This window comes from Poromitra crassiceps (genome assembly GCF_964638095.1).
Source record: "Poromitra crassiceps genome assembly, chromosome: 8".
Taxonomy (NCBI): domain Eukaryota; kingdom Metazoa; phylum Chordata; class Actinopteri; order Beryciformes; family Melamphaidae; genus Poromitra; species Poromitra crassiceps.
In genome coordinates this window covers 6,378,270-6,399,369 of record NC_139629.1, presented here as the reverse complement: position 1 = coordinate 6,399,369, position 21,100 = coordinate 6,378,270, and the positions used below count along the sequence as shown (strand labels likewise).

The following is a 21,100-nucleotide window of genomic DNA, read 5'->3' as shown; positions in this document are numbered from 1 at the left end:
GTCTTCTTTGTCTGTTTTTGTCTTCAACACGTCAGTTTGTGCCGTCCACCGCCATTATAATGTGTGGACCTCAGGGGTACCCGGAAGTAAATGTAAACATCCCGCTGATTTGGTCTATACACCAAAGTAAATTCATAACAATAATTGATTCACTAAAACTAAGAAGCAAACAACAACAACACAAACTACATCAAACCAAAAGAAGAGAACAAAAGGTGTGCATAGGCGCGGAAGGAGGGAGGGATGCACTGATGGTCGGCCATCTTTTAAAGAGGAGTACACGGGGCCCAGGTGCACTCCATCAGAGCTGACAACGGCCCTGCCTACCAGCCTCCTACAGGACAGACCAGACACACAGAGCAGCTGGCAGAGTGGGAGGACCGCCACATAATTGGAGGGAGTGATAATTTAAAAAAAAACAAAAAAAAACGCTGGCTTATTTTATTACTTTCATATTAATTCTGAAATTAAAATAGTGATTTGTTACTGGGAAAAGTAATATTACTGTAATGCCTTAGTAATTAAAGGAACAGTTCACCCAAAAATGAAAATTCTGTTCTAATCTACAGTACTCCCCCTCATGCCAGATGAAACACAGGTGAAGTGTGTCCATATAACACACGGGGAGGTTGCCACTGTCCAGCACAACTGGAGAGAAGACCAGTCACCACCCTGTAATGTACTGAAATCAGTGGTGACTGGCTTTTCTGATGACTGAATCTTCATTTTTCAGTGAACAGTTCCTTTAAAGGGCCCCCACTATTGAATAGGTGGGATGAGCAACCCCAACAAAAAGAGCTGCAACTGCAGTGAAGACGAGGGATGACAACACAGACATAAATGAATTATGGGGGGAGGGGGTCAGTGACACACACACACACACACACACACACACACCGGGGATCGAACCACCGACCTTCTGATTGGGGGACGACCCGCTCTACCTCCTGAGCCACAGCCGCCCCTAAGAGCCTTACCTTGAACCTCTGACAGTCAATAACACTCTCTCTTACCTGGAACCTCTTGACAGTCACTGATTAACTAGTGATTGTCCAAATAAAGGCTAATGTGATTTCAATTGTACCTATCAGTCACTAACACTCTCTCTTGATGACATTAATGACTGTGTAAATTAGTGTTACAGTCCTGGCCACTTTGTAAAAACCTGTATAGATGCTGTCACCATGAACACTGCTAGTGTGGCAGAGTGATGCTTTCTTAGACTGTGTGTGTGTGTGTGTGTGTGTGTGTGTGTGTCTGTGTGTCTGTGTGTGTGTGTGTGTCTGTCTGTGTGTGTGTGTGTGTGTGTGTGTGTGTGTGTCTGTGTGTGTGTGTGTGTGTGTGTGTGTGTGTGTCTGTCTGTGTGTGTGTGTGTGTGTGTGTGTGTGTGTCTCTGTGTGTGTGTGCGTGCGTGCGTGCGTGCGTGCGTGTGTGCGTGTGTGTCCGTCGGCGAGCATGCTCGTTGGTATTCAGATGTATTCTGTGCTCTGTCAAGGGAGAAGTTGAATCTTCTCACCGTCTGCTCCCCCTCTCACCTGTTCAGCTGCCAGCAGTTGGCACCACATGGCTGCTTTGCACCAGCCTGCGGCCATCTTTAGTGGGAGACAGAGAGAGAGAGAGAGAGAGAGAGAGAGAGAGAAAGAGAAAGAGAGACTAAAGGAAAGGAAGAGAAAAAGTCAGTGATCTCCAAGCCTTGTCTGTATTCCTTGGGTGCGTCCTTCTTGTCTCTCTCCGAACCAAAGCCCATGTCCCACCTCCGAAACCATGGTGGGGTTTGGATATGGTAATGCAATCACCACAAACACTGTCTCCATCTGTCTCAGCTGCTCCCAGGAGTTTGGAGTCATAAAACAGAACGGAGAGTATTTATCCCCTCTGTTCACGATCTGGGCTAGGTCTCAATAGTGTCGAGAGGCATCCTCTCTCCGTGCCCTTCCCTTTATGTCGTATGATATCCCATTAAGGGCTATTCGACTTGCATCCTGCATAATGACTTTCAACCCTCCCGCTGTCTTCAGACGACCTGAGGAGAGAAGCGAGGAAGGAGGAAAGGAAAGGATGTGACTCTACTATGTAAATGTATTGAGACGTGCCCCCCGGCCAGCACATCCTGTCCAGCAGCCATATCGCGTTAAGCATTCCGTCAGAGTCGCGCCACTTGAGACCTCAGAGCACGAGGAGGCCCTTATTGGCAGGGTCCTTCTGTCACGGCCTGAGAAGAAGGCTGTGCTCCACAGCTGGAGGTTCTACCATCGAGGTGGCTAACCTGCCATCAGTGGCTATATAATGATGAGCTTCACTGACAGTCGGGCTGAGTTCACCGCAAGAACTGAACCCACTTCAGCAGCTCGAGGAGGGTGATAGGTCCGGGAGGGAAGGGCATGAGCAAGGTTCTGTTCATGTTCACGCGCGGAGCATGTACTGCACGCGCAAACTCTCTGGGACACACAAACACGTGTGTAAGTTGGCATGTGCACAGCAAACAAAGACACACAAAATGCCTGGGAGTTGTTTAGAAACACCTTTATAACACCTTTATATTCCTGGAGAATGTGTGATAGATGTAGAGTGGGATCAGGTTTGACGCGGCCGATAAACGATATGCCGGTGAAAGCCATGTGAAGCCAGCCTTGTAACTTTCAACAATATTTCAGATTTGACACAACTTGCTCTTCTTCACATCATATCAACTCTCTGACATCGAATCCACCTTGAAACGTGTGAGCGCCCCCCCCCCCAGTGGCAGGCCGAATACCTGCTCTGAATACAATGAGACAGAATACGCTACTGGTGTATCAGTGTTGAAACAGAAAGGGATGCAATTAGAGGATAGAGTTCTTCCTAGGTTCTTGCCATGCCATCATACCACACACACACACACACACACACACACACACACACACACACACACACACACACACACACACACACACACACACACACACACCCACACCCACACCCAGAGATTCAAACAGTTATGCCATTTCTCTTATAATAGTTGATTTGACAGTTCCAATGGATAATTGGAAAATCGGATAGGCAGGTCCCCTTGCAGGGTGAATATTTAAATAACTTGGGTTCTACTGTGTATTGGAGAACCGAGCTGGAGGAGGTACTGTACAGGGTCTTAGATTTGACTCCAGAGTCCAGTTAAACCCAGTGCTTCAAAGGGTTCACATAGCCAGAACCATTAGTGAACTATGCACTTCTTCACACAAGAACAGAAAAGCACCTGGCTTTTGGAGCAACCTATTGAACCTGCAGCATTGTTTGATTGTTTTGCGGAGGCGTTGCTGACTCTCTCTGGCTCTGGATGTGACTGTTTCAGGCCAGAGCTGTTGATTTTTGCCGGCGTATTGTTGTGCAGTATAAAGATATGGATAATCCTGGCAGCTTAGGTTCAATTTCTGCTCCCCGGGCCGCGGCTACGCAGCTCTGCTGAGTGTGCCCTTTTCGCTTTTCTGCTGCGACGCAGGTATTCACTGAGGTTGAGACGCCGGCCTTAATGTAGTTTGAGCTGTTATTTTCTCCTGTGAAAGCAGGTTAGACGCGTTAGAGACCGACACAGGGTTTCAGGTGCACAGCCTCTGTTGCACCCACTCTGTGCTGATGTGAGGGAATATGAGTGTGTGCATTTGTCTGTCTGTCTGTCTGTCTGTGTGTGTGTGTGTGTGTGTGTGTGTGTGCGCGTGTGCGTGTGCGTGTGTGTGTGTGCCCGTCCGTGTGATACAAGATAGAGTTAACAGCCATAGTGAGTGAAACATGTTGCATGTTATATGGATAAGAAAAAACGCATGCTAATGCAAGGTGTAAATGCACCGTGATCAGGATGTGATCAGATCTGCCTGACCACCTCTGGATGTAGTCTGGCTCACATTGTGTCCAGATCTCTTTCACCCCGTTTACACCTGGTTTTTAAATGGGACCATTATTCAGACAACTTATCTGGATACAGGTCACATTTAGAAACCAGGTATAAATTAGGGGTGTCAAAAATAATCGATTATAAGATGCATCGCGATGCGGACGTGCACGATTCTGCATCGATTCACAAATGTCAAAAATCGATTAATTTTTTTTTTTAAATTAACACATTCACTGCCAACAACGTGTAAACACGTTTTCAGAATCCAGCTGTTGACTGCCAACAACGTGTAAACACGTTTTTGGCATCGATTTTTTTTTTTTTAACGGGGGGTTGTGCATCTAACCCTTTTACATATCTTATATAAGTATTGGACGTGTACAACGTGTACAACCCATTCCACCGACCCACTAAGTGGCGACAAGGAAGTAGGAAGGCAAGCAAAAAGCAGTGTGATCCATTTCCATTCTCATGAAAATGGATTGGTGGAGGCGCTTTCGTTTTCGCGTTGATTGCTGGCGGTGCGGGATTGCAAACTTGCATCGTGGATTGCGGATGGAGCACACTTTGAGGCACGCAGCGTAAATATGACCAGAGTCGCAGGGGCTTCATCGGAGCTCTCGGCCAGGGCTCCGGGAGGCGGGCGAGTCCAGCCGGGCTTCCTCGGGGAGCGGCCACGCAGACAGGCACAGCCAGGCACAGCGGCAGCGGGGCAGTGAGGCTGGTGACAATCAGCAGGCCATTTTGCCTTGCAAAATAGCACCAAATTGGAAACAGCCATAAAAGGCTTTTAGAATGGGATTTTCAACCCATTCTTTTTTGTTTCTTTTTCGCTCTAATTTAGAGTAATTTAATTTCTATTCAGAAATTTATTTGAGAGGTCGAGAGTATGAGAAAGTGAATTTGCACAGGTAGGAAAGTGCTTGTTACACGGCGCTGCAGCCAAGAAGAACGCCCACGGAGGGAGGAGTTGAAGCAACTCTCCCTCTCGCTCTCTCCCTCTCTCTCTCTCTCTCTCTCGCTCTCTCTCTCTCCCTCCCTCCCTCTCTCTCTCTCTCTCTCTCTCTCTCCCTCTCCCCCTCTCACTAGGATTAAACCTAGTGCGTCTCCCTCCCGAGAGGGAGGGAGAGAGAGAGAGAGGGAGGGAGAGCGAGAGGGAGGGAGAGAGAGAGAGAGAGAGAGAGAGAGGGAGGGAGAGCGAGAGGGAGGGAGAGAGAGCGAGAGGGGGAGGGAGAGAGAGAGAGAGAGAGCCAAAAATGAATGGTTAAAGTGACTGTTCTATCCAATTTCACAAAAAGCCGTTTATCTCTGAATATTTTTTCTGACACTAAAACCATGCTGTATTCAACTGCTAATGCTTACATAACTACTAACTCTACAAACTAACTCTTTTAGACAGAGAAAGTACACATTCTATTAGTACTTTTGAGATATTGTATGTTCACAAAGTCCAAGCTGAAACGAATCCTCGGCTCTTGTAAAATGAGCCAGAATCCTCAAAAAACGGCTTGGCAGAAGCTACCTACAGCAAAAAAAAACGGCTGGCAGTCAATGTGTTAATAATAAAATAAAATATAATGGAAGTACATGCAGTTGTTTATTTTAATTATGGATCATAATACAATGCAATTCCAAATGCACTTTTATTTTAAAAGTAGCCACACAGTGAGAAAAAAGAAAGTGAGAAAAAAGAAATCATGTATTGCGGAAAAAAGTGATGCATCGATTTAAGATGCATCGAGATGCATCGAGATGCATCGATAATCGTACTCGAATCGAATCGTAGCCCTCTGAATCGTAATCGAATCGAATCGTGAGGCCAGTGAAGATTCACAGCCCTAGTATGAATGGGGTGCCAGAGTGATGGGGGGAGGTGGGGCTTTCTGTAGTCCACAACCATGTTTCAAGTTTCAAGTTTCAATACTTTATTGCCATTCAACATCGTTGATAGGAATTTGGTTTAGTGAGCTCAATCACAGAACACAGCAAAACATGAAGACATACAATTCCCCTCACATACTGTACGATGCACACATTCCGACAAAAAAAAAGAGATAAAAGTGACAAAATGCATAAAGTGCAAAATACAATTTTACCAAAGTAAAACAACACTCCCACAGGGAGGTTACAAAACCACGACCAGCTGTGGTAAGTTAAGATAATATACGTTAAAATTAAGTGCTGTCACACAGAATATCTGTCTGTGTCAGACTTGAATAGAGCCTGCAGCACATTAAGAGTTGAGAGCACGGACAGCCTCGGGGTAGGTGCTGTTACAAAACCTAGCTGTTCTGCTTTTGATACTTCTCAACCTTTTAAAAGAAGGAAGAAAATTAAAAAGATAATTGGCAGGGTGAGAAGGGTCCCTGAGAATATGTTGTCCCTTTTTCTTGAGTCTGTTGGAGTAGATCTCAGTAAGGGACGGGAGCTCCTGTCCTATGATTTTGGAGGCCGTACGCACTGTTCTGTTCAGGCGTTTCCTATCCTGAGCCGAGCTGTTTCCGTACCAGACGGTTATTCCAAAAGTGAGGATGCTCTCAATACCTGCACGGTAAAATTGCATCATTCCCTCACGAGAAATGGAAAACTTTTTCAACTGTCTTAAAAAGAAGAGCCTCTGTTGTGCCTTCTTCAGCACTTTTGTCGTGTTGACCTCCCACTTTAAAGTGGAGGAGACATCTCCACTCACTGTCTTTTGGCCATTGAGCTCCAGGTTGTTTTGACTGCACCAGGTCGTCAGGTGCTCGATCTCCTGTCTGTACGCAGACTCGTCTCCATTAGAGACGAGCCCTATATGAGGGTGGTGTCATCTGCGAACTTCAGGAGCTTGACAGACGTGTGGCTGGAGGTGCAGCTGTTTGTGTACAGGGAGAAGTATGCAGAGCTCCGGTGCTGATGGTCCGGGTGTGTGTCTACTCTGTCTGACCGTGTATGTGTGTGTCTGTGTATCTGGGCCTGTCTGCTTGAAAACGTGCACCAGTAGCTGCATCAGCAGTGCATGCAGCCTACAAGATAGGACATCTAGTCAGAGGCAGAACATTTTCCAGATACACTCACTGGTGCACTGATCTGGAGCGATTGTGCCTAGCAGCAGCCAGGCTCTCAGCCAGGAGGGCTGAGGAGCTCACTGCCTAGGGCTCCGTTTGATGTGAAAAGTTTGTTAACCACTGACCTAGATTGTTTCCCTTGGTGTGTTGCTTGTTTGATATAAGTTGTTAGGGTCACGGCTGAGGGCTGCTGAGAGAGTATAGCTTAGGCTTAGTTTAGGGCCTTAGGCGGTAGCTTAGCCTGCAGAATAGTTAGATTGCCTTGCTCAAATCGGCTCTTGTCTCCTCTGTGTTCTTGCTCTCTTTCTTTCTATCTTCTCCCTCTCCTGCCACTCTTGTTTGATATAAGTTGTTCGGTTTCTGTTTCTTGATTGTGTTTCGTTAGATTAGATCTAGCTACACTCTTTCCTGTGAGTTAGATCTAGCTAGACTCTTTCCTGTGAGTTAGATCTAGCTAGACTCTTTTCTGTGAGTTAGATCTAGACTCTTTTCTGTGAGTTAGATCTAGCTACACTCTTTTCTGTGAGTTAGATCTAGACTCTTTTCTGTGAGTTAGATCTAGCTAGACTCTTTCCTGTTAGTTAGATCTAGCTAGACTCTTTCCTGTGAGTTAGATCTAGCTAGACTCTTTTCTGTGAGTTAGATCTAGACTCTTTTCTGTGAGTTAGATCTAGCTACACTCTTTTCTGTGAGTTAGATCTAGCTACACTCTTTTCTGTGAGTTAGATCTAGCTAGACTCTTTCCTGTGAGTTAGATCTAGCTACACTCTTTTCTGTGAGTTAGATCTAGACTCTTTTCTGTGAGTTAGATCTAGACTCTTTCCTGTGAGTTAGATCTAGCTACACTCTTTTCTGTGAGTTAGATCTAGCTAGACTCTTTTCTGTGAGTTAGATCTAGACTCTTTTCTGTGAGTTAGATCTAGCTACACTCTTTTCTGTGAGTTAGATCTAGCTAGACTCTTTCCTGTGAGTTAGATCTAGACTCTTTCCTGTGAGTTAGATCTAGCTACACTCTTTTCTGTGAGTTAGATCTAGACTCTTTCCTGTGAGTTAGATCTAGCTACACTCTTTTCTGTGAGTTAGATCTAGCTAGACTCTTTTCTGTGAGTTAGATCTAGACTCTTTTCTGTGAGTTAGATCTAGCTACACTCTTTTCTGTGAGTTAGATCTAGCTAGACTCTTTCCTGTGAGTTAGATCTAGCTACACTCTTTTCTGTGAGTTAGATCTAGACTATTTTCTGTGAGTTAGATCTAGACTCTTTTCTGTGAGTTAGATCTAGCTACACTCTTTTCTGTGAGTTAGATCTAGCTACACTCTTTCCTGTGAGTTAGATCTAGACTATTTTCTGTGAGTTAGATCTAGCTACACTCTTTTCTGTGAGTTAGATCTAGCTACACTCTTTTCTGTGAGTTAGATCTAGCTACACTCTTTTCTGTGAGTTAGATCTAGCTACACTCTTTTCTGTGAGTTAGATCTATCTACACTCTTTCCTGTGAGTTAGATCTAGACTCTTTTCTGTGAGTTAGATCTATCTACACTCTTTCCTGTGAGTTAGATCTAGCTAGACTCTTTTCTGTGAGTTAGATCTAGCTACACTCTTTTCTGTGAGTTAGATCTAGCTACACTCTTTTCTGTGAGTTAGATCTAGCTAGACTCTTTCCTGTGAGTTAGATCTAGCTACACTCTTTTCTGAGAGTTAGATCTAGCTACACTCTTTCCTGTGAGTTAGATTTAGCTACACTCTTTTCTGTGAGTTAGATCTAGACTATTTTCTGTGAGTTAGATCTAGCTACACTCTTTTCTGTTAGTTAGATTTAGCTACACTCTTTTCTGTGAGTTAGATCTAGCTACACTCTTTTCTGTGAGTTAGATCTAGACTCTTTTCTGTGAGTTAGATCTAGCTACACTCTTTCCTGTGAGTTAGATTTAGCTACACTCTTTTCTGTGAGTTAGATCTAGCTACACTCTTTTCTGTGAGTTAGATCTAGCCTCTTTTCTGTGAGTTAGATCTAGCTACACTCTTTCCTGTGAGTTAGATTTAGCTACACTCTTTTCTGTGAGTTAGATCTAGCTACACTCTTTCCTGTGAGTTAGATCTAGCTACACTCTTTTCTGTGAGTTAGATCTACACTCTTTTCTGTGAGTTAGATCTAGACTCTTTTCTGTGAGTTAGATCTAGACTCTTTTCTGTGAGTTAGATCTAGCTACACTCTTTCCTGTGAGTTAGATTTAGCTACACTCTTTTCTGTGAGTTAGATCTAGCTACACTCTTTTCTGTGAGTTAGATCTAGCTACACTCTTTTCTGTGAGTTAGATCTAGCTACACTCTTTTCTGTGAGTTAGATCTAGCTACACTCTTTTCTGTGAGTTAGATCTAGCTACACTCTTTTCTGTGAGTTAGATCTAGCTAGACTCTTTTCTGTGAGTTAGATCTAGCTACACTCTTTTCTGTGAGTTAGATCTAGCTACACTCTTTTCTGTGAGTTAGATCTAGCTACACTCTTTTCTGTGAGTTAGATCTAGCTACACTCTTTTCTGTGAGTTAGATCTAGCTACACTCTTTTCTGTGAGTTAGATCTAGACTCTTTTCTGTGAGTTAGATCTAGCTACACTCTTTTCTGTGAGTTAGATCTAGCTAGACTCTTTTCTGTGAGTTAGATCTAGCTACACTCTTTTCTGTGAGTTAGATCTAGCTACACTCTTTTCTGTGAGTTAGATCTAGACTCTTTTCTGTGAGTTAGATCTAGCTAGACTCTTTCCTGTGAGTTAGATCTAGCTACACTCTTTTCTGTGAGTTAGATCTAGCTAATGATGGCCTCTGGTGCTGGAGAAAGCAATAGGAAAGGAGAGAGTATCTATTAGAGAGATGGAGAAAATAGGGAGAGACACAAAGCCACAGCAAGCGAGCTTCCTCCCAAGGTCCCGCTGTCTCCTCTCTCCTCTCTCTCTCTCTCTATCGACAACTCATTCGTTCTCTCTCGCTCTGCCCATCACTCATCCTTAACATAAAAGACACACAATGACACGCTGGAGGAGATGATGAGGCCTGACCGGGGGGACCCGCTGAGAAGCGTACGCTGCTAAAGACGTGCCTCGCTGAGAAAGCCTTACGGGGCCTTACGGCCTGATAAAAAAGGTGTGGAGAAATGAGCTCATATTACAGCAAAAGAGAGCGATTAAGAGACGGAGATACAGGCGGACTGGGAATGGGCTCTCTAAAATGAAACATGAAATTGAGAAGCTTTCCAAGGCAAGAGGGGGGGGTGAGAGGAACAGCAACAGAGGGGGGTGAGAGTAGTGTCCTCTTGAGAGAGAGTGGCGTCAGCGGAGGACCAAAATGCGAGACTCATTAGCCAATGAACAGCCAGGAATGGGTCTCGCGCTACTTTTGCATGCTAAAATAAAGCTGATAATGTACAATTTGATTCAAGGGGGGAAAAACCCTTTCAGAGTGCAACACAAACTGGCTATTTTGCTGCAACTCGACAGTGCTGCTTAATCCAGGACCTTACTTCCTGGAACTCTTGAGAGTAAAAAACCTATTCCATTGGAGTGAATGGAGATGTCGCGACTCTTCTATCTACACGGCTCTGGGTGAGAGGAACAGCAACAGAGGGGGGTGAGAGGAACAGCAACAGAGGGGGGTGAGAGGAACAGCAACAGAGGGGGGTGAGAGGAACCGGCTGTTGGGATGAGATGAATCACTTGACCTTTCACTCATAATGAGGGTGATCATCACGGTGCTACGGGCCGCGGAGAGACGAGAGAGGTGCTGACCACGATGAAAATGCAGGTGTGAGAGAAGGAGGTCGCACACTCCTAGCCACGATGCAAAAAAAAAAAAAAGGCTATATTTTAATAATTGACCAAGGTTTCGACATGACAGGCTTCTTCAGGGTATTGGGGGACATAACAGCCAACAGACATTATAATTGGACACAGGTGTGCTCTGTCATGGGGAGGAGTGTCTTCAATCACATTTAAATACTATGGGAGGAGCAAGTACCTGATTTACCTGATATGCCATTTAAAGCTGACTAGAAATTTAGTGCTCCTTTCTAGCCTACAGTGTGTCGTCATCTTCCTCCTTCCCCTCCTCCTCCTCCTCGCATTTCTGCCGTGCATCGTCTGCTGCCCAACTGCACTTCGCGCAGGCCAGTTGGGCAGTTAGGCGGAAACCCTTCTCCGATTAAAGGTGTGAGTGTGAGATAAGTTTGATCAATAGCTTATATAATATAGTTGATTGATACAATAGTTGGTTAGGCCTATACAGTATATAAAAAAAAACATCTCCATATAAATGTAAAAAAAAAAGAAGCTAAACAATTAAGGCACAATAGGCCTATTATTTGATGAAAGAGTAGATTATACAATATCAAAATAATCTCCATATAGGTATATTGTGCTATCAGGACACATACTATTAATATATAATGACTTTGAATTGGGCGGTAGGGTCACCTGGAAAATGGATCAAATGTGTATCCTGCAGTTGTCTGGAGCACTCTACTATATAATCATGTCTATTGAGAACTAAAAGGGCACTCAGAGAGCGCAGACCTCCGCCAAGTTCTGCTATTATTGGCTATTATTGCTTGTTCGTGCAAATTACTGCTTATGTTAGTGAGTCGGATCCGCACGCTCTCCAAAATGTAATAGGCTCTTCCTTGGCCTCTGCTACACGCTTCGTTTCCACAAAGTTTCATCAACATCAGGCCAGCAGTTTTCCTGTAATCCTGCTGACAGACGAAACAGCATGGAAAACATCAGCTCCTCGGCGGAGGTAATAACCAGAGCCCCACCTTTTATCAGCTGAGAGAATTATACCACAGAAGAGGATTGGAGGTCAGGCAGGGCCTGTCTTTCTGACCTAGTGAGATTATGTTTGATGGTTATTTTTAGTATGCATGCAGTACATCCTCTCAACTTATTATTATTAATAATAATAACAACAACAACAACAACAACAATCATTTATTACATTTATAGATGGTTTTCACCAGCTGCAACCCCGCAGCACTTCCTTTTTCTCAGCTTCTTCTTCTGTGTTTTATGGCGGTGCTTAAATGTTGCATTACCGCCACCTGAATTGTATCAGCTTCACAGTGCTAAGTATTGACAGTGTCCACTTTCTCAGCTGTTCAGGGGAAAACACTGACATAACCTACTTCTATTTCTGTTTTATTTTTGCTATACGTTTAAATGTAAAGATAGGCCTATGCGTGCAATAACGTACTGAGAGTCAGCTTACTCTGTAACTTTTATTAGCCTCTCAGGCTAGCTCCGGACCAGACAACAATGCTTCCTACTACCCAGCGTGTGCACGTCTTTCCGACAGGGGTGGTTGTTATGGCAACTATCAACAACAACAACAACAACAACTACTACTACTACTACTAACTACTACAAGACATAAAGACCGAAATAGGCTACGTTGTTACTGTGTCTGTCGGAGACACGGCCTAACGTTAACATTTAATATGAGCCGAATATGTAAAAAAAACGGTTATTCAGGTGGGTTGTGACGGTTGTTATTGTTGTCAAGTTAAAACCGTCTATATTCACCCAAAGCATTTCAGATATGGCGGCTGGGGCTCAATTCATCCACCCACCTGGGTGATGCACAGCAAGTATGCACCAGGCTCCCCACACATCAGCTATCACGGTGGAGAGCTGAGGACAACTCAAAAGTGCCAGTTAGATAATGAGGGAGGATTAGTTGTTGGAAGGATTCCTGTGTGGGAGTTTAGCCAGGCGGGGCACCGGGAAGGCCTGTGTGGGAGTTTAGCCAGGCGGGGCACCGGGAAGGCCTGTGTGGGAGTTTAGCCAGGCGGGGCACCGGGGTTACACCCCTACTCTTGTGCCGGTGGGATCTTTATTGACCACAGAGAGTCAGGAACTCGGTCTCATCCGAAGGACGGTGCTCACTCACAGGACAGAGTCCCTCCTGTCTCTGTCCGATGTTCATAGAAAATCGAAACAAATCAATTTCCACATCAAAATCTTTGGACTGGTTAGTCGGAACAAAACCGAGTCCCTTACTGAGCAAGCTCAAGTGATTGGGAGGAAGGACTTTACTTGAGAGGTTTAACATATTATTCAGTTTAGGAGTGTGTCGCCGGTCCCCGTGGGTGCCACGCGCCTGGTCCTCCCACGGCACGCTGGGTGGTCCGCCTCTTTTGGCCACAGCTCTGGGAGGGGGTCGTTTGGACACGTGCGTTTGTCCATTCTAATACGGTCCATCTCTGGAATGTCTTTTCTCACGTGTTCCAGCAGCAAAGTCAGCAAAGATCTCGGGAACATTTGTTAAGAAGAACTGTGTTGCACACCAGCGGTCACAAAAGTGAGAAAAAGAGAGAGAGAGCATCCGCAGCAAAACAGCATAGCAGATGTCAAACAGCTTTTCAATGACTTTCAGCGGCTTTTTAAACGGGCTCCGAACACACGCGTTGCATCTATTAGTGCGACAGAATTCAATTCTTTTGAATCATCCCCTTCGCTCTGTTGTTGGCAATTCACTGGCGTAAAAACGGACTTAATAGATCATCGTCTGAAGCTGACAGGCTTTCAGAGGCCGCGCTTGGCTTCAACGGTAGCTGTAGCTATAACCACAAACCGTAACCACCAGTTTAGGTCCCTATTATGTACAACTGTGTGTGTGTGTGTGTGTGTGTGTGTGTGTGTGTGTGTGTGTGTGTGTGTGTGTGCGTGTGCGTGTGCGTGTGCGTGTGGGTGTGTGTGTGTGTGTGTGTGTGTGTGTGTGTGTAGGTGTGTGTGTGTATGTGTGTGTGTGTGTGTGTGTGTGTGTGTGTGTGTGTGTGTGTAAATGTGGTTGTGGCTGCTGCTTATTTGCCTGTGGTTTCGTTCCATTTGGCGTTGGGTTACCGCAGGCTCGCCGCAGCACACTCTCTCTCTGACTCACACACTCTCTGTCTGCCTGTCGCTCTCGCTAAGCCTTATGCCACCATTGAAAAGAAAGAGAACGAAAAAATAACTTTTCGCTGACGTCTGGAGAGACTCTTCTCTTCCTCAGCCTGCTAGTCGGTCGATGAGCCACCTGTTGGGCTGTTCCGCTTCCCCCGCTGTTTCGCCAGAGCTCATTTTGGAGTGGCGCGGTGCTCCTCTCTGCCACCCTGCAGTACTGACACAGCGTGGCGCGGTGCTCCTCTCTGCCACCCTGCAGTACTGACACAGCTCCTCTCTGCCACCCTGCAGTACTGACACAGCGTGGCGCGGTGCTCCCCTCTGCCACCCTGCAGTACTGACACAGCTCCTCTCTGCCACCTTGCAGTACTGACACAGCGCATTCACACACGTCGAGAGCAGGCGCTAGGTAAGAGGATGCTCCATAGAGAGAATAGGGATGTTCCTTCCCAGTTTGTTTTTATTTTTATTTTTTAACTGAATCAAACAACCGATCGGGATTAGCTAGATTGTAACTAGCCAATCGCGGCACAGAAACAAGGGTCATTTCGGGTTCTACTCTTCTGCTATGTTGCTGGTGGCACTGTGTACACTCCATGGCTGTGGTACGTTCAAAAGCTGCGCAGTAGCTTTAAAAACGGAGGTTAGTCTTTCTTCTATTGTTTAACCAAACGCTTTACCCAGCCTTGTCCACCGCAACCTTTTAAGCCACAAGCCTCTTCACTCTCCAGGTTTCATCCCCACAGCCAATCAAAACCCACAAGCCTTCACAGATTTACTCTGCAGGTTTCATCCCCACAGCCAATCAAAACCCACAAGCCTTCACAGATTTACTCTCCAGGTTTCATCCCCACAGCCAATCAAAACTCACAAGCCTTCACAGATTTACTCTGCAGGTTTCATCCCCACAGCCAATCAAAACCCACAAGCCTTCACAGATTTACTCTGCAGGTTTCATCCCCACAGCCAATCAAAACTCACAAGCCTTCACAGATTTACTCTCCAGGTTTCATCCCCACAGCCAATCAAAACCCACAAGCCTTCACAGATTTACTCTCCAGGTATCATCCCCACAACCAATCAAAACCCACAAGCCTTCACAGATTTACTGTCCAGGTATCATCCCCACAACCAATCAAAACCCACAAGCCTTCACAGATTTACTCTCCAGGTTTCATCCCCACAGCCAATCAAAACCCACAAGCCTTCACAGATTTACTCTCCAGGTTTCATCCCCACAACCAATCAAAACCCACAAGCCTTCACAGATTTACTGTCCAGGTTTCATCCCCACAGCCAATCAAAACCCACAAGCCTTCACACATTTACTCTCCAGGTTTCATCCCCACAACCAATCAAAACCCACAAGCCTTCACAGATTTACTGTCCAGGTTTCATCCCCACAGCCAATCAAAACCCACAAGCCTTCACAGATTTACTCTCCAGGTTTCATCCCCACAGCCAATCAAAACCCACAAGCCTTCACAGATTTACTCTCCAGGTTTCATCCCCACAGCCAATCAAAACTCACAAGCCTTCACAGATTTACTGTCCAGGTTTCATCCCCACAGCCAATCAAAACCCACAAGCCTTCACACATTTACTCTCCAGGTTTCATCCCCACAGCCAATCAAAACCCACAAGCCTTCACAGATTTACTCTCCAGGTTTCATCCCCACAGCCAATCAAAACCCACAAGCCTTCACAGATTTACTGTCCAGGTTTCATCCCCACAGCCAATCAAAACCGACAAGCCTTCACACATTTACTCTCCAGGTTTCATCCCCACAGCCAATCAAAACCGACAAGCCTTCACACATTTACTCTCCAGGTTTCATCCCCACAGCCAATCAAAACCGACAAGCCTTCACACATTTACTCTCCAGGTTTCATCCCCACAGCCAATCAAAACCCACAAGCCTTCACAGATTTACTCTCCAGGTTTCATCCCCACAGCCAATCAAAACCCACAAGCCTTCACAGATTTACTGTCCAGGTTTCATCCCCACAGCCAATCAAAACCCACAAGCCTTCACAGATTTACTCTCCAGGTTTCATCCCCACAGCCAATCAAAACCGACAAGCCTTCACAGATTTACTGTCCAGGTTTCATCCCCACAGCCAATCAAAACCCACAAGCCTTCACAGATTTACTCTCCAGGTTTCATCCCCACAGCCAATCAAAACCCACAAGCCTTCACAGATTTACTGTCCAGGTTTCATCCCCACAGCCAATCAAAACCCACAAGCCTTCACAGATTTACTCTCCAGGTTTCATCCCCACAGCCAATCAAAACCCACAAGCCTTCACAGATTTACTGTCCAGGTTTCATCCCCACAGCCAATCAAAACCGACAAGCCTTCACACATTTACTCTCCAGGTTTCATCCCCACAGCCAATCAAAACCCACAAGCCTTCACAGATTTACTCTGCAGGTTTCATCCCCACAGCCAATCAAAACCCACAAGCCTTCACAGATTTACTCTCCAGGTTTCATCCCCACAGCCAATCAAAACCCACAAGCCTTCACAGATTTACTCTCCAGGTTTCATCCCCACAGCCAATCAAAACCCACAAGCCTTCACAGATTTACTCTCCAGGTTTCATCCCCACAGCCAATCAAAACCCACAAGCCTTCACACATTTACTCTCCAGGTTTCATCCCCACAGCCAATCAAAACCCACAAGCCTTCACAGATTTACTCTGCAGGTTTCATCCCCACAGCCAATCAAAACCCACAAGCCTTCACAGATTTACGTATCATCCCCACAACCAATCAAAACCCACAAGCCTTCACAGATTTACGTATCATTCCCACAACCAATCAAAACCCACAAGCCTTCACAGATTTACGTATCATTCCCACAACCAATCAAAACCCACAAGCCTTCACAGATTTACTGTCCAGGTTTCATCCCCACAGCCAATCAAAACCCACAAATGTCTCATAAAGCACCATTAAGACATTATAGTCTGTCTTTCTCTGGCTCTCTCTTTGCATCTCACTGTTCCTCTCTCCATTTCTGTGTGTGTGTGTGTGTGTGTGTGTGTGTGTCTCTCTCTCTCTCTCTCATTCTCTCTCTCTCTCTCTCTCTCTCATTCTCTCTCTCTGTATCTCTCTCTCTCTCATTCTCTGTGTCTCTCTGCCCATTGTGTTATCAGTGGGTCTCTTGTAGCTGATGGCTGAAGCCATGGCGAGGCAGTTGATTGTGCAGTAACAGTGTGAGTGCAGAGCCGGGTGTACGCGAGGGCAAAAAGCAGGCAGTTAGGAAAGTCATTACCTTACAGCACATTACAGACCCGGGCAGCACAGAATAGCCTCGCCATTACAGCTTTACCCACACCGCCTGTTAAGCTGGGGGGTTATTCTCGTGTGTGAGACCTGTGAGGTAGCTGTGTGTGCGTGTGTGTGCGTGTGCGTGTGTGTGCGTGTGCGTGTGCTTGTGCGTGCGTGCGTGTGTGTGTGTGTCTGTTTTGACCTTTGCAGTAGCTGTGTGTGTGTGTGTGCCTGTGTGCGTGTGCTTGTGCGTGCGTGTGTGTGTGTCTGTTTTGACCTGTGCGGTAGCTGTGTGTGTGTGTGTGTGTGTGTGTGTGTGTGTGTGTGTGTATGTGTGTGTGTGTGTGTGTGTGTGCGTGTGTGTGTGTGTGTGTGTGTGTGTCTTTGGCTGTTTGCACACATCTGTGCCATTCGGCCTCCCTATATCCTCAGCTTAGTAGCGTCCGTTCACTGCGCAGTGCTGATAGCATAGCCTAGCCTCCAGCAGTGTAGCGGCTGTTTAGTGCAGGTATAAATAATTGGATTCCCATAAAGAGCATGGAACACAACAGATGAGTTTTTATGACACAGCTAGACACAGATGATTTCTGATAGGGCTTAACATAACTGTTATGTAGACACTGTATTGTTGAAATAATACCTTCCTCTTCACCTATCTCTCTCTCTCTCTCTCTCTCTCTCTCTCTCTCTCCTGTCGATCTCTCTCTACAGCAACAGCATAGCAGCGTCGGCGGTGTGCGCCTTCAACCTGAGCGCCATCACCCAGGCCTTCAACGGGCCGTTCCGCTCCCAGGAGAACCCTCGCTCCACCTGGCTTCCCACGCCCAACCCCATCCACAACTTCCAGGTCCGTTTCACCGCAGCCAGCCTCACCCACATGAGTCTGAAGCCACTGAAGCCCACCCGGCTTAGTCTAACAGCATTCGGCCCCGAGACTCGCACCCAAAATGACCTTTTCCCAGATTATTGATTGGAGATTCATTCTTTCACGAGTAAAAAGTGTAATATAAAACATTATAGTTAGAATTAGAAGTATACTTTTTTTCTCACTGAAAGAAGGACGAGGCCACAATCCAGAGTGCAGCTCGCCAAACCCAAGCAGAGCTTCACAAAGAGCTGTCATCTCAAATCACACTGTGTCATTCAACTAGTGCAGTGGTTCCCAACCTTTTCCAACTCAGGGCCCACTTTTATGTCTCAAAAATGTTCGCGGCCCACCTCCGACCCCATAAATACAAAGGCCATATAATGCGTTCTCAGAGCACTTTTTTATTGAAAATTGAACATAAAGGACTGAACTGAATACAGGAGAAACATGTTGGAAGCTCCACAGTCACTAACACAGCACCTGTAACATGTTGCAACACCTTCAGTATTACAGTTTTCAAGGAGCTATCCACACACACACACACATACACACACACACGCACACACACACACACACACACACACACACACACACACACACACACACACACACACACCAATCATTCAAGGAGCTGTCCATCAGCACCACACAGATGTCAGAAATGACAAGCAAGGGGCTGTCTGTAACAGGCTAATTAACAAATGATTAATAAATAACGGTATCCTTCAACAATGGAAAAATGCATCTCATAACAATTTGACATCCAATATCAGATCCAAACAAAATCCAAATATCAGAAGAAAGCCCATTAAATCGATAGGGTTACAAATAAACACAAACCCAATATAAAGATGATGTAAAGATGAAACTTCAATTCAAGCAAAAGCAATAACATCAAAGAAACAAAAATCATACTTTTTCAAGTATGATTTTTCAAAATCTTTCAAAAAAAAATTGATTTTTTTTTTTTTTTTTTTTTTTTTTTTTTTTCAAAAATCATACTTTTTTGGAAATGATTTGGCGGCCCATTTGCAATACCTTCGCGGCCCACCAGGGGGCCGCGGACCACAGGTTGGGAATCACTGAACTAGTGTATTGTCGCAGCTTGACGGATGCTTCGCAATCACTTCACAGCAATCACTTTGTAGAAGTCACTTCACAACAATCACTTTGTAGAAGTCACTTCACAGCAATCACTTGGCCTGAAAAAGTTTCAATTCTTGAGAGTAGGACAATTGAAACGACCCGCCAGCCAGAGACGGTGTATTATTGATTGAATCAGCGCAACAATGACCAAGTGTGTGAAGTATTCACATTGTTTGGTTCCTGCCAAATACACACACACACACACACACACACACGCACGCACGCACGCACGCACGCACGCACACACACACACACACACACTCTTTCTTTCTCTCTCTTTCTTCCTTGCTTCCCTCCCCCCTTGTCACATTTTCCACTGACACTTTCACCATCACGCCCCCCTCTCCCCTCCTCTCCTCTCCCTCTCCTCCCCTCCCTCTCCTCTCCTCTCCCCTCCCCTCCTCCCCTCCCCTCCCTCTCCCCTCCTCTCCTCTCCCCTCCTCTCCCCTCCTCTCCTCTCCCCTCCCTCTCCCCTCCTCTCCTCTCCCCTCCTCCTCTCCTCTCCCCTCCTCTCCCCTCCTCTCCTCTCCCCTCCTCTCCCCTCCTCTCCCCTCCTCTCCTCTCCTCTCCTCTCCCCTCCTCTCCTCTCCTCTCCCCTCCTCTCCCCTCCTCTCCCCTCCTCTCCTCTCCCCTCCCCTCCCCTCCCTCTCCTCCCTCCAGTGTGGCACTATAGACGACGAGGGTCCCAACGAGGGTTTGACGGAGCGCAGCCTGCAGGACGCGCAGCGCCTCTACCTGATGAACGACGTGGTGCAGCCGGTGTCTGTGGACCCGCTGGTCATGCAGGACGACGTGCGCTTCTCCAACCTGGTGGTGGACATCGTCCAGGGCATGGACACCCTCTACCATGTCATGTACATCAGCACGGGTCAGTAGAAAAGGAGAAAGACAAACTGGAGACTTGAAGACACGAACCTAGTTTTTTTTTCTTTCTGTGTCCTGCAATTTGTTGAGATCCTTTGAAGGTCTACCACTCCTTGTTGTAGCAATATTTCAATAAGTAACCTGCAGTTTTGCAAGCTATAACTATAATGATCGCCGTGTGGAAATTGGGCTCTTACAGCACCAAATAGTAAAAGGTTACAACTGTTATGGTCTCTAAAACAACAAGAAAGGCTCTACAGGAGACCAGAACATATGAAAGACGCCAAACGAGGTTGTGCAAAAGTGAAGAGTTTTTATTATACAAATAAAACTACACTCAAAGTTCAAAAGAAATAGAAACCAACGGACCTGGAGAACCAGCCAGAGAGAACAAAAGATGGGGGAGGAGAATGGGCCATCGAAGCCAGTTCTTCCCTAAACTAACAAAACAGGACGAAAGCTAAACTATGAAACAAAATCGACAACGAAACTACCAGGATCTCCAGCACAGAACTAAAATAATACACAAAGTAGGAAAGGAAATTAAGAAAAACACTGGGGAGAAAAGTTCCTCCCCAGACGCTGCTGTCAGGTGCATATGGGCTCTCCCTCTCTCCTCCTCCAAACCCCATTTATGCCAGGAGGGCTTGATCGCCCCAGGTGCCACTGCTTACTGGAGTTGATTAGACAGACGGTGCTGGCAGGAGCACCAAGGAGAGAGAGAGACAGAGACAGAGAGGGAGAGAGAGAGAGAGAGAGGGAGGGAGGGAGGGAGGGAGAGAGAGAGACAGAGAGGGAGGGAGGGAGAGAGGGAGGGAGGGAGGGAGAGAGAGAGAGAGAGGGAGGGGGGGCAGGGCTGCTCACACATAACACCTGCACCCCTCCTCCCCCCAATGGTGAATAACAGGAGCACAGCGGAGGTTATTCAGTCCATCCAGCAGCACGTGTCGGCCAGGCCAGGCCGGGACATGATCCTTTCCTCTAATGATGAAGAGAAATAGAATAGAAATAAGAACAAAGCAAATGGGGCTTATGTTGAGTATTTTAAGCAGAAATGTATGAGGCTGTTTATCCTGGATGCTCATTATGTTTCATTTCCTCTCATT

At 46.1% G+C, this 21,100-nt stretch overlaps 1 protein-coding gene across 1 annotated transcript in view; it reads left to right on the top strand.

Annotated features, from left to right (window-relative positions):
• sema5ba (sema domain, seven thrombospondin repeats (type 1 and type 1-like), transmembrane domain (TM) and short cytoplasmic domain, (semaphorin) 5Ba) overlaps positions 1-21,100 on the top strand; it is a gene marked incomplete at its 5' end in the record, with an annotated part of 147,186 nt that overhangs the window by 54,707 nt on the left and 71,379 nt on the right. Inside the window, 2 exon segments of the mRNA XM_083642257.1 lie at positions 17,828-17,963; positions 19,791-19,998. Coding sequence (XP_083498383.1) covers positions 17,828-17,963; positions 19,791-19,998 — 344 coding nt within the window.